Source organism: Lepisma saccharinum, chromosome 2 (genome assembly GCF_977018435.1).
Source record: "Lepisma saccharinum chromosome 2, izLepSacc3.1, whole genome shotgun sequence".
Lineage (NCBI taxonomy): Eukaryota > Metazoa > Arthropoda > Insecta > Zygentoma > Lepismatidae > Lepisma > Lepisma saccharinum.
The window spans coordinates 3,678,460-3,696,750 of record NC_139230.1 but is presented as its reverse complement, the minus strand read 5'-3'; the positions used below and the strand labels follow the sequence as shown (position 1 = coordinate 3,696,750).

Genomic DNA, 18,291 nt, shown 5'->3' with positions numbered 1-18,291 from the left:
TGTAATTGTTTAACAATCACAATAAATTTCTTCTTCTATCATTTTCTGTTTTTTTTTAAAATATTGGCCCTTTTTTTTACATGCGCTTTGTATAATCATAGTCAACCCTCAGCGATGAGTTACTTTCTTCAATGCCATGGCCTGTGTGACAGCTTCTTTGCAAGCACATGTCTCGTGCACCTGTCTCCTGTGATGTCACATTTCCCAGTTGCTTGAAATTTACCAGCGCCACCTGCTGTTTGTGAGTTTGACCAGAAGTGAAAGCGGGCACCTCCAAGAGGTGGAGCCTCTGAACTTCTTGCAGAAACCGCAATAGGTTTGCTGCCTGAACTCAATTTTTGCCTGTGGTTTTGATAACTTATGGAAATAGTGAATTCAAGTGGGTGGTCCATCGGATCACGTCACGCCCTTTACGTTACAATCTGGCACCATGCCAGTTACGGGTTAATTATGGCTGAACACTTAAATGTCATATGTGCATGACAATAATAAAACATGCACATTTTTTTACTTCGCAATTAAACCATATTTATTTCATATTCATTCAATCTGCTTAAGGGGATGAGGGACAATTTCTCCAAGGTCCTTCTCTCTGTGGCAGTTGGGAAGCACTGTTGCCAACTTAGCTCTTTGGGAGCCAGATCTGGCTCTTTCATGCACTCATTTGGCTGTGAATTGTGGCACCCTCGTGCCTGCCCCTCTATGTTGTGATTATTGGCTACCACCCACCATACTTTTTGCATGTGACGTGATATTGTTATATTGGCTGAATCACCCCACCCACTCTTACTTCCCCAGCTACTTTTACATATCGCCATGGCTGAGGTGAAGATGACATAATACTGTTATCTGAGAATCCTTTATTTTAGAGTTCATACAACCATCAGTGGATTATTGAGATGGGTGATGCTGACAGTTCTAGACAGTGAAAACTAGGAATATATTATCATCACTTTAAAGTTGACAGTAACAGCAGAACCCCCAACCCCTTGACAACTAAAATTACCCTAGGAGGCACTTTATTCAGCCTTCCTAAATATAGCTCCTTGAAAGTCAACTTTAGCTCCATTTAAGGTGAAATTTAGCTCTTTTATGCTCATCAGGACAACACTGCAAGGATGTCCATAGGAGGCAAGGAGAAATGCATTATGCATATGGAAGCATTATTTCATTAATTCTCTCATGAATATCAAACATCCAATGACGTAGGAAGGCACGTGGACTGAAAAAGGACACATTAAACCACTTATTAGTTGTGGGAAAAGTCGAAACTCCCATTTGATTAATTGTAACTTGAAGTTGATTCACTCTAAGGAATACGTGGGATCATATTTTTCAAACATCGTGTCTAGTTTAATAATTAACTTTAGAAACCACTTCCATGGAGAGATTTTCATTCTCTCTTGTTTAGTTGAGGCTGTTTTTAGTAGCAATGCCCATTCTGCCGATATTGAAATAAATGCACAACTGGTGTGAAATTGTCACTCCTCCCCTTAAATTTAATGTAAAGAAAACTATAGAGGGTGGAGAAGTGAAAGCCTGCTTTATTCCTTGGCCCTAGACATCTTAAAACAGCTGCCATACTTCCCAAAATACCAAGTCTAAGTCACAATATGGTGAGCTTCTTTTTTCAAGAAACAGCAAAACTACAAGAGAACATTTTAGAACTCTCCTGCATCTACTGAAACAAATTCTTCTGAACCTGCCTTATTCCATGTGAAGTTGTAATTGCAGTGGAGTACAAATAAAATTACTCACCTGCAGGAATGCAGTCCTCTTGCTCTTATTAAGGTGGCATTCACGAATGGGATGTCCTGCCTCTGGCAAAAAATTACCTGACTGCATTATCCAATCTATTATTTCAGGCTGAAAGAAAAAAATATATATATTGGATTAAATCATTATCGAACAGAGAGATGCATATTTCATTTTTGTCGGAAACAGAAAATATGAAACAACATGCTGAGATGTTAATTTCTAAATGGTATGTCATGAAATGATGCAAAACAAACTGCAAAATAAACTTATGCATAAAATTTAATGATTATGTATGACAATACTTTCTGGCATCTCACTTAATATGTGAATTATGCAAAATCACGACCATGTGACTATTTCTGCTGCAAACATTTGAAAGGTAAAGATGGACTCTTACACAGGAACAAACTTAATATTCTGATAGCTACATAAATGTGCTATTAGTAGAGGCACATATTTTTGGTAAATAAATAAAGCAAAATTTCAGTACAAAAACAGTCAATTTCGGGTTCAAAAGCAGTAAATAAAACAAAATTTCGATATTATAGCGGTATATAAAATTACATTTTGGTTTTAAAATTGTGAATATAATCCCAAATTTGATTTAAAAACTGCACTTATTACATAAAATAAACATATCCATTTTGCTTCTCAAATATTTACAGCAAAATTAATCAATTTTTCGTGAATTGCATATTATTATTAATTGCGTATTACATTTCTGGCAGATGAATATTCTCACCTGTGTAATACCAAAAGGAAGGTTTTCCATTTTTAGCCAGTGACGTTTATGCTTCAACTGTGAGCTTCTTTGTGGGGCCCAACATTTTGCAACGGAAATAACACTCTTCTCTTCAGGTTCATCTATAATGATAAAAAATACTTTGTGTTAATGACATCTGATTTGCACTACACAGTTACTACACTGCTGGACAAAAAAAAAACGGACACTTGCATTTTTTGTGATAATGCATAAATTCTGATTCGAAGGCTAACTAAATGTTGCAGAGATTATTGGAAATAAGAAAACTTGAATATATTCAACAGAAAGCAAATTAAAATTTATTGTTAATAAGTTAAATTAGAACATAAACGAAAGTTACAGAAAACTACCAAAGAAAAATTAGTAAAAAAATCTTAGCAATATTTTTTTAATATTGTTAACTGGTACTAACACATCTATTTAGTCTTCTACGAACTATTTGTGAATAATCCACATATCTATGAACATATAAGCTGTCTAGTAGTGGGTGTTATCTCCCCTGCAATCAATTACAGCTTGTAACTGCCATGGCATACTTCGAATATGGTTGGCAATCACTTCTTGGTCCAACTGCTCCCATTCTTCTTGAATAGCATGTCTTAGCTCTTCAATTGTTTCTGGAACTATTGCGCGGTTTCTGATATGTCGCTTCAGTTGATCTCAGACGTGCTCTATCGGATTTAGGTCCGGACTTTGTGGTGGCCATTCTAATCGCAACTTCATCCAAGTACTCCGTGACAATATTCACAATTTGAGGATGCGCATTATCATGCATAAAAATAAAGTCCGGGCCTATGAATGGTGCATATGGTACTACATGATCTGCCACACATTCTATAATATATATGAGAGCTGCCACTGCCCCTTTTCTCTACAAGAACCAACTCTGTACGTCCTTGTAAAGAGATACCTCCCCGGACCATGACACCACCACCTCCAAAGGGTGTTATTTCAATGAAACAACATTGTGCATAATGCTCATTAGGACTTCTATACACATGTTCACGCCTGTCTGATGTCCACATTCCAATGTAAGTGTTGTGTATCAAATTCCAGTCTTCGCTTCCGGTGACGTTCTAACAACCTGGGACCTGTAGCCAGCCTCCGAGATGATAAGCCACTTTCATTCAGTCTTCTACGAACTGTTTGTGAATAAACCACATATCTATGAACATTTCTCAAACATTGTGCCACAATATTTGAAGTCGTAAGACGGTCGCTTAAGACTATGATATGCATTAACGATCTTCCCGTGCTCTTGTGCATTATTTCCGAACAGAACAATGCCAGAACCCGGTCTTCTACCATAGGAACCAGTTGCATCATACCATCTGAGAGCTTCATGGATAGTACTTTGTGCTATATTTAGCACCCTAGCTATATAGTGCACACTACAACCATCATCACGAAGAGCTACTGCTTTTACTACCTGTTTACGTCTCCTTTTCAAGCTAGCGAACTTACAATACACTTGCAAGAAAAATACCAGCAATGACAATGTCAATAATATCTCTTACTATGGTTACTATGAACCAAAATGCATGCCTCTCTAGACATTAAACAAAATAACATCAACAGGAATTGAAAATCAATAAATTAAAACAAAATTGCATGAAATTAATTTTGAGCCTACTAGGTGTTCCAAATAAGTAAATACGAGTAAATTAATAAAAAAAATTGATAAATAATAAATGGAAAAACTATGGAAAATGTTCAATAATGATTGTTTAATTGTTCAATACTTAACTGAGAGTGTAAATTCATAAGTAATTGCAATTCAGATGTCAAATATTAAGGTGTCCATTTTTTTTTTGTCCAGCAGTATATATTATTGATTGCGCAACTAGAGATTATACAAACAAAGAATTGAACACTCACAGAACTTGAAAAGTGATTCCATTTTTTGAAATATTCAATACCATAGTACCGCCAATTCTCCAATGTTGCAACGTAGGATAAATGCGAGAAAAACATAGCGCAAAGTGTAAACAATGAAATTCAATGGAAAAGTTTGCTATAAAGTCTGGACTGTACCTGTAAATTTAACAATCCAGGCAAAATTTAACAACTAACCTTGTAGTTGGTGGTGGGGCTTGTGTGCTATGATGATCCCCTAGGCTATACAGGAGGTAGCTTAGCTACCAGTAGGGTCACCCATGCCAGGCAGGCTATGGAGGAAGAGCCAGACTAAGAAGCAACCTAACGGTCAATGACTCCTAAGGGGGAAGAAGACGGATGGTCATCTCAACGGCTGAGAAGGTGGAGGAACCTAGAGGAGTAATACCTCTTTTTTTTTCTTCTTCTTTTTTAAAAAAAAATCTTGGTCCATCTGGCTCCGGATGGTAGTACCTTGTAAGGACTCAACGACGGAAGTGGCGGAGAAGAAATTCTCTTAGCACAGATGGCAGAAGAGGCAACTTTTTCAATAAAAAAGGGTAAATGGGCTCGCATACCCTCGTGGTTATTTCCCTTGTAGGGTAAAGGTTCGCATACCCTCGTGGTTATTTCCACAACACAAAAAGTGAGAAAAATAAAATTCAAGATTTTTTCTAGCAAGGCCCAGGAGCCATTTTCGCCATCCGGCTCTTTTCTTGCATTATTAACTGAGAAAACAAAAACTGAGTAGCATGCATGGAAGTAAAGGATTTTGGTGTTGTTTACTTTGCTAGAAAACTCTTTACTGTATTAGCCATAAGCTATAAATTTGCCTTGTGAGGCAAACTGTTGCTCTTCAGGGCAAGAGAATCAGTTGCTAATTGCACCAGCGACATCTTTCTTGAAGCAAGAGGGAAAAAAATAAAATAGTCTAACCAGGGAAAAAAAAGTGATGCACTGTAACATGCTGACGAACGTGTTCGGCTACAACAGAAAGAAACCCGGCGCCTTGCTTCCCAAGTACTTCAAGATATCAAGCGAGGAGTTTGTGAAAGCTCGTGACTTGCTCGACGAGGCTTTGATCGCTTTTCGAACCGACCTGCTGGCCGCCACGGTCATCCACTTGAACGGCATCATGAGGCAGTTTGAAGAGAACACCGGTAAGATCTTTTTTGTGTTCAACAACAATCGCATCTTCTACGAACTCCCGCTAGGTGGCGGAAGCCTCCAGATCGTGGACTTAACTACAACAAGATCAATACTATTATCCGTGACACCACGCGAGCGAGAGAGGGGCACCACCAAGTGTGGGAAGACGAAAACACAAAAACCGCAGTTGGATCAATAAGGAAGCTCGGAGTACTGGTGTTTGTTTGTATCTTCAAAAATACGAAGGTGTACGTGTGCGAGCGTGTGTGGTATTAGCCAGATAAACTGCCTGTGAGTCAACTCAACTTGTTGTTGCAATACTTCGGGTAAGTACATCAGTTTTGTTCAACTTTAAACATTCTTGTTTCATTATACCTAACTTATGAAAAGCGACAACAACAAAATCCTTGATAAGGAGAGAGGAGATGTGGACAAAAAAAAATGGGAAAAAAGAAACGAATGGTGGGGGGGGGGGGTTATTAGGGATTAGGAAGAAAATTACTTTTCTTCATATTTTGTTACTTCTGGTTTCAATTCCTGAAACAAGGAAGGGAAGGAGCAAAATGTTAAAATAACAGATATTAGTGATAAAACAATATTTTCTGAGGCTGTCAAGATGAATAACTTTGAATTTGAATTTGATTTTAAAATTGTGGGAGCGTCAGCACTTAGGCTATTTTGCTCCCGTCACATTATACGGGGGCCAGCTCCTTATCAGTACAAAGAACAACTCGAATGTTGTGTAATTAAAAATCTTAAAATGTTCTGACTTCAGTTAAAAGCTGAGGCTGTAAAGGGGCACTCAGCACACATAAGGACAATAGGACAATACAAACAAAATTATACTGGCCATGGGGCCAGTCGCCAGAACCTCGTTTGTCTTCAGTCCAGGGTGCACTAATGTGGAAGTGAGGTTGACATTTGGGTGTACTACGTGGAAGGCCACCCACCCCTTACACCCCAAGATGAATAACTGCATGCTCGATTCCATTTATGTTCAATTTCATATCCCTTTGGCAGGGGAGGGGTTGGAATGGGGCGACATGATAAAATAATTTTAAAAAATCAATATTAGAGCCAAATCCATGACTTTTTGGGTTGTCGAGAGAAGTGTTGACATTTGATCTTCTTCGGTGGGAACGAGATGGGGAAAAGTTGAAATATTAAAAATAATCTATAAGTAGTACAATAAGACTGTATTCTGTATCGTACTTAGTACGAGCTCACACTATTTATTTTTTAAAGGGAAAAATCATCATTTTCTATGCAAACACTCATTGTTTCTCATATATAAATATATATACAACCAATATTAGTGCCGAACCCATAGTTTTTTTGGTAAAAACTTGACTATTATATGATTTATAACAAAATCCCATTGGTCTCTCTTCCATTACTGCATATTATGCAAGAAAAGAAACACGTTGACGATAGGATTTTGCGCCGAGGAGAATGTAGGGTTTTCTATGTACAGTTTGTCGCCGACTTCGATGTGTATGGGTTGCGTTGCATCCTCGACAAATATAGTCTCCCTGCTTTCAGGATGTGTAAAATCGACCAGTTCCATACCTCTGACTTTCGGTTGGTCGCCGATGTCGGTTACCGTCGTGGTTGGATAGTGTAGAGCTCGCGGTAGCGACCAGTACGAAACCTTGACAAACTGAAATTTGCCCGTGATGTAAAATTAATGGTAGGCTGTGACAGAATTCAGCATGTAGAGTTTGCTGTGAGGGTTGAAAGGGGAAGGGAACTCGCAATTCGGGATGCTGTACAACTCGATGACTGTTCTCGATTTCAAATTATCGAGGTTGGTGTTCAATGTGTTGATATTGGTTCGAAGTTCATCCTGGACATCGTCTAGTTTGTTCTGCATGGGTTACAGATGCTCGGTGATGTAGGTGATGATGTTGTCATATGAAGGTTTGATCTTGACATCTATATGAAGCACCTTGAGCTGCTCGTTCAGGTTGCGAAGCTGAGTACTGAAACTCGTCAAGGCCGATTCTTGACTCGCTTCCACGTTCCCGATTTGAAGTTTGACATTGGTAACAATCTGCTGCAGGCTTTCTACGAGTCTCAACTTTGAATTTTGCATTGCGAGATCGTGTACTTGGTTTCTGATTTCGGCAAACAGAGCATGCAGCTGATCGATGTGTTGGTTGGTGGGCAGGGCAGCGATGTTTTCTTGAAATTGAGCATTTTCCTCTTGAATGTTTTTTATGTCCTCGGATTTGAGTATTCGGTTCACTGTTTGCTTGACACCCTTCAATTCCTGCGATGTTGGTAAAGTAGCCACGGTACCCTGCAGTGCAGCCAAAGCATTCTTCACGGCTTCGAATTCTGTGGCGTTGGCCACAGTACTTAGGGCATCCTGGAGTCGCATCATGTCATCCTGCATGGGCGTCGATTGCTGCAGGATTTCCAACTTGCTCTGTATGTCATCGATCAGATGGTGGAAGTGGGAAAGTTCAGTTTCGATGTTCAGGCTTTCCAGCCTGGCAATCTGCTGCTGTACTATGCTTAGGGTTTTGGTCATACCAGGCAATTTCGATTCCAACGCTTCCTGAATATTCGCGAGGTCGGTTTTCATGGTTGCCAAAGTGTCCTCGATGTATGCCACAGTGCCTTGGATCTTCCCGAAATCCTCGTATGTTTCGAGCTGGAGTTTTATGTTGGCCACTGACTTCCCTATGACTTTGATTTCCTCGGACAATGGAAGGTTGTTGATTGACTCTTCGACGATTTGAAGTTTTTCCCTGATGGTTTGCACAGAGTTCTCCAGTTCAGTGGATGATTCCAGTGAAACAAAACTATCTCTAAAGCTCCCGATTTCATTTTGTAAGTCTGATACCGCCTGTTTAATCAGGAGAATGTCTTCAGGTGATGAGTTCATTTCGAGTTGAATCTTGATACCTACAATGATGCTTTGAAGCTCACTCAAGCTAGCTTGGATGTTTGCATTCTGTTCCTCAAATTTGGTTTTCAGCTGAAGGACGTCTCCAGATTTCTGAAGCTTGAACAGTTCATCTCGCAGGTTGGTTATCGCTTCCTGAATGTCCGTCAAACTTTCCAAAGATGCTAAATCGGTATACTTGGTGACTAGGGAATCAAGTTCCGCTTAGATTTTGAGGATAGAATCCACTAGTGTTGTCTGTAGACTCGTGATTTCATCCTGTAGACTCGAAGAAAGAGTATTCTGGAGCATCAGTAAGTCGCTACAAAGTTTCTTCACTCCCTGGTCGAATTTCAGAAATTCAGTGCTGGCTCGATGTCTGGAGTGTCCAAATATATTGTTCAGAAACTCGATGTGCCTCACTGTTTATTTACGAATTTGGACCCAATCTATTTAAGTAAATTGATTCAAAATTTTAATAAAAAACATGAAGGGCATAGAAATGCACGTTCCCCCAAATAATATAACAGTGTGCTGTTTACCATTAACATGCCCCTTTAAAAACGCATCTGAAAAGTGTCCATTTTCTTGCAGAAAATGGACCAATCCCAAGGCTCATCCTCTCGATCCCCTGTCCCGAAGCTAAGAGAACCTAAAGTCAACTGTCCCTACTGCAAAGTCCTTCAAACCAAGTCCAATTTAATTCACCACAAAAGAAGATGCTTGCAGCACCCTGGAACGTCAAAAGAGGTGGATAGCAACGTCAGCAAGCTTTGTGAAAGATGCAGTAAGCTAATGGCACAAAATAACTTTGCCAGACACCAAAAACACTGCGGTATGCAAAAGCGAAAGTTTCCAGAACCTGATTCAAGCCAAACACCTGTCCAAAAGAAAATAAAGGTCTCAGAGCCCGGAGATGTCTTGAAACTGAAGAGAACGGCCTTCAGGAAAATGTTGGCGGACTACAGTCTGCAGAGCCATTCACCCTGTGGTGTTAATATTTTCCTGAAGGATAAAAAGAAAGAAGTGGTCGGAATTTTGAACTCCACTCTTGACGGAGGCCCCTTCAAATTCAACCTGGTCCTGGATTCCGAAGTCGAAGAAACACCATCGGGGGAGAAACACGTGTTTCCCAGCAGGACGAAGAACCAACTTCTGCTGGAAAATGAAAGAGAAGAAATAGATGAACTCGACGACAAGTTGGTGGATGAACTCACTTGGAAACAAGAAGAGTTTCAAGAGAAGGGTTCGGGTTGGAGCATTTGCAACACTGTGCACACCCTCAACATTTACGTCAGCAAATATAATCTGCTATCTGGATCGAGGTACGTCGACCTCCCTGACGAAATTAAGAAGAAAAATGCTGTTCTGAACATACAAAATAAGGACACACAGTGTTTTAAATGGTGCATCCTTGATCATTTACACCCAAAGGAAAACAACGCGAACCGTGTGGCAACGTATGAGTTATGAAAAAATGAATTGGATGAGTATTTCCCAGATGTGAAATTTCCCGTGGAACTGTGTGACATCAAAAATTTTGAAAAGGCTTACAACAAAAAGAACGAAATCCCAATTGCTGTTAATGTGTACGTCTATTATCTTGAGGGCTATTATATTATCCGATTCGTATCAGCGACGTCGATGAAAATCATGTAGAAGTTAGGGTAGTAAACATGTTGCTGATCAAAAATTAGCAAGATCATCATTACTGCCTCATTCGAAACCTTTCGAGGCTGGTCTGAAGTGAAATGACGAAACACAGAGCTCCCATCGAAATCTGTCATCGCTGCTTGATATCTTTCGACGAGCAAGGTAAAAGTCCAGCCAAGGACATCATCTCAGGGAATGCAGGCAACATAAACCTTCAAGATATGTGTTCCCGGGGGGCGTCCATGAGTTCAGGAAGCACAAGGCCCTGCTGGAGGTCCCTGTGGTAATCACCGCCGACTTTGAGGTTTCCTGAAGCCGATGGCCATCTGCGATCCTGATCCGTCGAAGTCCTCAACTACCGCGTACCAGGTGCATGAACCCTGCAGTTGTGCATACTACATGCATTGGATCGATGGAGCCGACGAGAAGAGTAAGGGGCCCAATTTCTACCGCGACTCCGAGGCTGGTAAGAGATTTCTCCAATCACTAGTGCAAGAAGTAAAAGAATGGGGGAAGGTTCTGTTTAGGGAAAAGGATATAATCATCACAGAAGAAGAAGAATTTTATTATTGTCGGGCAAATAACTGTCAAAACTGCAACCAGAAATTTGATTATTTAACTGCGAGAAAAGTAAAACACCACAACCATATAACTGGACGATACATCGGTGCGTACTGCGGAGACTGCAACTTGCAGATAACAACGGCCAAGTTCGTGCCCATATTTCTTCACAACCTTAGCAATTACAGTCTTCACCATTTTGTCAAAGAGCCCGGTTATGACAGAAACCGTATCCAAGTGATTGCTGTGAATGAGGAGAATTACATAACCATCAGCAAGTGGATGGATGTTTCTCTGGGTTATCATATTTCAGACGACAAGAAGAAAATTCCCTGCAGAGATAGTTGTTCCATGTGTGCTGCAGATAAGAAGCCTGGATGAAGAGAAGTCGAGATGCGATTTCTTGACTCGTACCGCTTTCTGCAGGCGAGCTTGGACAAATGCGTTGCCAAGCTGGACCGACTAGATGTCACCAGAGATCGTTTCCACGATGTGCCATTAGACCTCATCCGTAGAAAAGGCGTGTACCCCTACGAGTATGTCGACAGTGCCTCAAACTTTGATGAAACGCAACTCCCGCCAAGAGAAGCTTTCAGTTCAAGATTGACAGATTCGGATTGCTCTTCGAAAGACTATGCGCATGCCGAGCATATGTGGAAGGAATTCAGTTGTCAAACCCTGGGCGATTTCCACGATCGATACCTGGAACTCGATGTACTGCTTCTCTTCGAGGTGCTCCAAGCATTTCGTCAAACAGCAATCAAAGAGTACAAGATCGACCCAGCTCACTTCGTGAGCCTACCGGCCATGACGTGGAATGCCATGTTAAAATCCACCAACATTCAATTACCTCTCTTCAGAGAAGAGCAATGTGACATGCAGCTTTTCGCAAAAAAGAGCATCAGGGGAGGTATAGTTCAATGCTCCTTGCGCCATGCACAAGCCAACAATAACTACATGGCCGACGAGTACAATTCGGATCTGGAAACAACCTACATCATGTATCTGGACGCTAACAACTTGTACGGATACGCCATGACGCAGAAGCTACCACGTGGAAATTTATGGTGGGAAACCGACATGACAAATGTAGCTCTGGAAGATTGCCTTAAAAATGAAAATTTTGAAGGAAGTGAAGGATTCTTCGCAGAGGTGGACTTGGACTACCCAATGAAATTGCACGCATCGGATTCCGATCTTCCATTGGCACCCGAACTGAAATATCCCCCCAACTCCAATCAAGCTAAATTGCTTCTGACATTGGAGCCAAAGGAACGATACGTGGTACACTGCAAACTTCTGAAATTTTATCTCGAGCAGGGTCTTGTGATCACCAAAGTGCACAGGGTTTTATCATTCCTTCAAAGTGAATGGCTAGAGTCATATATTGACAAGAACACCAAAAGGCGACAGGCAGCAACATCCGACCTTGACAAAGATATCTATAAGCTGATGAACAATGCCATCTATGGAAAGTCCATGGAAAATGTTAGAAAATATCAAGACATCAAGATCGTCTCAGATGCCAAGAAATGCAAGAAGTGGGTTGGCAACCCGCGATTTAAGAGTAGAAAAATTTTCTCTGAAAATCTAACATTGTTACATCTAAACAAACATAACATTGCATTTAACAAACCGACTTACGTTGGTGCCACCATCTTGGAGTTGTCGAAACTGAAGATGTACCAGTTTCATTACAATGTCATGAAACCAAAATTCAATGAAAACATCCAGATAGCGTACATGGACACGGAAAGATTTGTCTATGTAATGAAGGAGGATCCTTACAAAGACATGGAAGGAGCATTGAAAGAACATTTCGACACTTCAGGATATCTGCAGCTGAATGTATACGGCATTCAAGCAAGAAACAAGAAAGTGCCCGGGTTGATGAAGGACGAGATGAACATCAAAGTCATCAGGGAGTTTGTTGGCCTTCGATCAAAGGTGTACTGCATCAGGACAGATAATGTTGTCATCAAGAAATCTAAGGGTGTTGGGAAAAGCACAGTTCAGCAAAAACTGAAGATCGACGACTACGTAGCATGCCTCAAGACCGAACGCTCCATCATGAAGACAGAAAGCAGAATACAGAGCAAGGATCATGATGTGAAAACCGTAAAATTGAACAGAGTGGCATTTGATCCGAAAGACAAAAAAAGACAAATTTTAAATTGCGGAATACACACCATTCCCTGGGGCTATTCTCTGATCGAAGGGAGCCTCAAGACTTGTGATATTTGCCCAAAATAAATCACAATCCTACTTTGTACACAGCACCGAAACATGCATACAAACACTTCCGTATCATATTACTGCACACTTTTTGATTCCTACAATCCTTTTCACCTTCACTTTTTTGTTTTCATAAGTCCTACAATGTTGACTTCGGGGCAAGGGGGCACTTGAAGAAATCCTGAAGAAGTCAGTTCATAGATGGATCTACTGAAAATGGTAGGCAATTCGTAAATAATAATAGTAGATAATACAGGGTTATTATAAATGATTGACCCAAATTCATAAATTCACTGCAGCTTTATTATTTGACATATTGTCAAGAAACTTTGCTGACGTGTAGAAAAACTCAAACAGTTTTTTTTTTGTTGCAGGTTCGTTTCTGATTTCTGCCACAAGAGTGCAGCAGTGAGCATTTATTCAATATGGCGACAGGCAGAGAGAAAGCTTATGTTGTGCTCGAGTTTCATTCACATCAGTCTGTCGTAACAGTGCAACGACACTTAAAAACGAAGTTCAACAAAGATCCACCAACTGCCAAGTCCATTTGGCGATGGTATGCACAATTTACAGCTTCAGAATGCCTCTGTAAGGGGAAATCGACTGGTCGGCCTACAGTGACTGAAGAAACGGTTGAGCACGTGTGAGCGAGATTTGCACAAAGCCAACAGAAGTCGACGAACAAAGCAAGCAGAGAGCTGAACATTCCACACATTACACATTTGGAAGATCTTACGGAAACGATTGAAGCAGAAGCCTTGATAGGGACATGCTGCACCGAGTGTGGGAAGAACTTGACTATCGACTTGATATTTCCAGAATTGCTAGGGGGGAACATATAGAACACTTGTAATATGTCACAAAAAAAACTTTTTGAGTTTTTCTAGACGTCTGCAAAGTTTATTGACAATATGTCAAATAATAAAGCTACAGTGAATTTATGAAATCGGGCCAATCATTTATAATAAACCCATCAACAGCTTTACTTCTTAAACATGCAACCAAAAGGCGTTGTGTATCAAGTTCCCTATTCAAAACTAAAAAACATGCCGGGCATAGATTACATACTCACGAAAAAACAACGCGATAAGAAAATGAAATGTTTAAAGAAGGGTCACGGGATGAAACTTTTGTTCAGCCGACCGCAGCTGAGCAAGTTGCAAAAATCGAAGGCTCAAAGAAAGCAAGGAGGTTTCATTATCAGTATACCTGCTATCCTTGCGGCTCTGGGAGCCATGGGAAGCCTTGCGGGTTGCAGTGACCGATCGCCAAAACCGGGATCGACGCCAAGAAGAACACAAAAGGGCTCGAAGAGCAGAAAAGGTACAACCTCGCCATGGAAAGCAAGATGCACGACGCTACTACGGGTTCCGGAGTGGGATGATGATGAAGAAGAACGAAGAAGCAGGAAACTTCCGCTGCAGCATTGAAGAAATTCAACCTTAAAAAAAGTACCCCTTTCAAACGAAGATATTGAATCTCTAGCCGAACTGTTCGACGTGAGAAACTTCATGGGAGTGTTCATGTCCGACACTTTGCCAAAAGACTGACCTCAAAATGGCGGCAAAAGCGGAGTGGTCAACTTGGATGAGCCGACACAGATGCCCAGTCATATGGCCAAGAAACACAAAGAAAGTGCAAACACTCAAGGTCTTTGTGCAACATTTGCAATTTTATATCAGAGGCAGAATACCAGTTATTATCAGTAAATTTTTATACTGGTGCTCAATCAGTATCAGTAACAATTTCATTATTAAGTCCATCCTTAACACCCAAATAAAAAGAAAAACCTAGGAACAAGGATAAATTACAGGTTGAAATCCTAGCATAGAATAATCATGTACAGCAATATGGATTAACAAGTTGTGTTAAGTAATATTTTACATACCTGTCTCTGGCATATTGCTTGAATGAATGACATGCAAACCTTTTCCTTCCATTGTCACATTTGAGTCAGTGTTACGTGCCAAACTTCCAATCTCAGTAGCCTCATTTTGGGAAGGACCATCTACAGAAATAACAGTAAAGTTTGTGTAAGAAATAATATCTCCTGAACATTAAATCTGATAAATAATTACACTACAACAGCAACAATTAAAAGGAACTTAACCATTATTTTCCCCAGAATTTGAGTTTTTATTTTTACACATTTTTCTGCCAAATATACATAAGTGCAGTAGCACTTGCAGAGATGATTTCACACAGGTAAAACCGTGCCAGCGAAAATGCAGGGGAAGCCAGGCCACCTTGGTAGCTCAGTGGTAGAGCAATGGCACGGATTGCATTTTTGTCTGCATTTTTCGATGAAAATCTACATAAGATTATATATATATTATATTATATTATAATATATATATATATATACACAATTAAGTCACGGCTTAAACGTTTCAAATGGCAACAATAATATACACCATGCAACTGAGGAAAACAAAGGTACGGCAATTATAATTCAATGAAAATATTCCCTCACTTTTGCTACTTGTCTTAAAAGGAGAAATTTTCAATACGACAATTCTTGAAGCTTAGTGACCCAACATGCTCTGAATGCTGACAGTACAAGAGTAGTAACATCATATTTCATTGCTTTTGCTTGTCTGACTGGTTAGGCAGGGTGTCTGCAATGTCATAAAAACACAACTTCCAGGTTTTCCGGACCAAGTCTTTAGGGCAATTCATGTACTTAAACACTTGTGCAACACTTAATCAAGTATTTAGAAATTTCACTTGTAAAAGTAATAATGAGAAGGGAAACTGAACAGAAACTGACAATTGGGAGAGGGGTATCAGCAGTGAACTTTTACTTAACACTTACCACATACTAACTAATGATTAGAGGATAAATAATACATAACTATAGTAAAATTCAGTAATATACGTATGTACTAATGCAAATATTTGCCAAAATCAACACAAAAATTGTGACAAGTAGAAAGTACATCAAAATGTAGGCTCTTTTTCTAGATTATTCCATGTACAATTTCTACTGTAACTACGGGTAATATATATCAAGTTGAAGGATAGTTTGTCCACAAAAAAATGTAAACTTGCTTGCTTGTCCTTTCCAGTTTCTTCAAAACCCTACTTATAGTACACTTCTACAAAAATATTGATTTTTCCAGAAACTCAGTAAATCTCCCAGACTTTTGCAATAAGAAGTAAATTCTAGGATGAGCCGACACAGATGCCCAGTCATATGGCCAAGAAACACAAAGAAAGTGCAAACACTCAAGGTCTTTGTGCAACATTTGCAATTTTATATCAGAGGCAGAATTCCAGTTATTATCAGTAAATTTTTATACTGGTGCTCAATCAGTATCAGTAACAATTTCATTATTAAGTCCATCTTTAACACCCAAATAAAAAGAAAAACCTAGGAACAAGGATAAATTACAGGTTGAAATCCTAGCATAGAATAATCATGTACAGCAATATGGATTAACAAGTTGTGTTAAGTAATATTTTACATACCTGTCTCTGGCATATTGCTTGAATGAATGACATGCAAACCTTTTCCTTCCATTGTCACATTTGAGTCAGTGTTACGTGCCAAACTTCCAATCTCAATAGCCTCATTTTGGGAAGGACCATCTACAGAAATAACAGTAAAGTTTGTGTAAGAAATAATATCTCCTGAACATTAAATCTGATAAATAATTACACTACAACAGCAACAATTAAAAGGAACTTAACCATTATTTTCCCCAGAATTTGAGTTTTTATTTTTACACATTTTTCTGCCAAATATACATAAGTGCAGTAGCACTTGCAGAGACGATTTCACACAGGTAAAACCGTGCCAGCGAAAATGCAGGGGAAGCCAGGCCACCTTGGTAGCTCAGTGGTAGAGCAATGGCACGGATTGCATTTTTGTCTGCATTTTTCGATGAAAATCTACATAAGATTATATATATATTATATTATATTATAATATATATATATATATATACACAATTAAGTCACGGCTTAAACGTTTCAAATGGCAACAATAATATACACCATGCAACTGAGGAAAACAAAGGTACGGCAATTATAATTCAATGAAAATATTCCCTCACTTTTGCTACTTGTCTTAAAAGGAGAAATTTTCAATACGACAATTCTTGAAGCTTAGTGACCCAACATGCTCTGAATGCTGACAGTACAAGAGTAGTAACATCATATTTCATTGCTTTTGCTTGTCTGACTGGTTAGGCAGGGTGTCTGCAATGTCATAAAAACACAACTTCCAGGTTTTCCGGACCAAGTCTTTAGGGCAATTCATGTACTTAAACACTTGTGCAACACTTAATCAAGTATTTAGAAATTTCACTTGTAAAAGTAATAATGAGAAGGGAAACTGAACAGAAACTGACAATTGGGAGAGGGGTATCAGCAGTGAACTTTTACTTAACACTTACCACATACTAACTAATGATTAGAGGATAAATAATACATAACTATAGTAAAATTCAGTAATATACGTATGTACTAATGCAAATATTTACCAAACTCAACACAAAAATTGTGACAAGTAGAAAGTAGATCAAAACGTAGGCTCTTTTTCTAGATTATTCCATGTACAATTTCTACTGTAACTACGGGTAATATATATCAAGTTGAAGGATAGTTTGTCCACAAAAAAAATGTAAACTTGCTTGCTTGTCCTTTCCAGTTTCTTCAAAACCCTACTTATAGTACACTTCTACAAAAATATTGATTTTTCCAGAAACTCAGTAAATCTCCCAGACTTTTGCAATAAGAAGTAAATTCTAGGATGAGCCGACACAGATGCCCAGTCATATGGCCAAGAAACACAAAGAAAGTGCAAACACTCAAGGTCTTTGTGCAACATTTGCAATTTTATATCAGAGGCAGAATACCAGTTATTATCAGTAAATTTTTATACTGGTGCTCAATCAGTATCAGTAACAATTTCATTATTAAGTCCATCCTTAACACCCAAATAAAAAGAAAATCCTAGGAACAAGGATAAATTACAGGTTGAAATCCTAGCATAGAATAATCATGTACAGCAATATGGATTAACAAGTTGTGTTAAGTAATATTTTACATACCTGTCTCTGGCATATTGCTTGAATGAATGACATGCAAACCTTTTCCTTCCATTGTCACATTTGAGTCAGTGTTACGTGCCAAACTTCCAATCTCAGTAGCCTCATTTTGGGAAGGACCATCTACAGAAATAACAGTAAAGTTTGTGTAAGAAATAATATCTCCTGAACATTAAATCTGATAAATAATTACACTACAACAGCAACAATTAAAAGGAACTTAACCATTATTTTCCCCAGAATTTGAGTTTTTATTTTTACACATTTTTCTGCCAAATATACATAAGTGCAGTAGCACTTGCAGAGACGATTTCACACAGGTAAAACCGTGCCAGCGAAAATGCAGGGGA

The 18,291-nt window shown here is 39.2% G+C and overlaps 1 protein-coding gene across 1 annotated transcript in view; it reads right to left on the bottom strand.

The window, feature by feature from the left end:
- The window catches only part of LOC145983871 (uncharacterized), a 78,262-nt gene that overhangs the window by 33,520 nt on the left and 26,451 nt on the right, over positions 1 to 18,291 (bottom strand). Inside the window, exons 5-9 of the mRNA XM_083116938.1 lie at positions 17,945 to 18,064; positions 16,359 to 16,478; positions 14,776 to 14,895; positions 2,501 to 2,622; positions 1,759 to 1,866 (exon numbers count right to left, since the gene is read on the bottom strand). Coding sequence (XP_082973064.1) covers positions 1,759 to 1,866; positions 2,501 to 2,622; positions 14,776 to 14,895; positions 16,359 to 16,478; positions 17,945 to 18,064 — 590 coding nt within the window. The remainder of the gene's footprint in view (positions 1 to 1,758; positions 1,867 to 2,500; positions 2,623 to 14,775; positions 14,896 to 16,358; positions 16,479 to 17,944; positions 18,065 to 18,291) is intronic.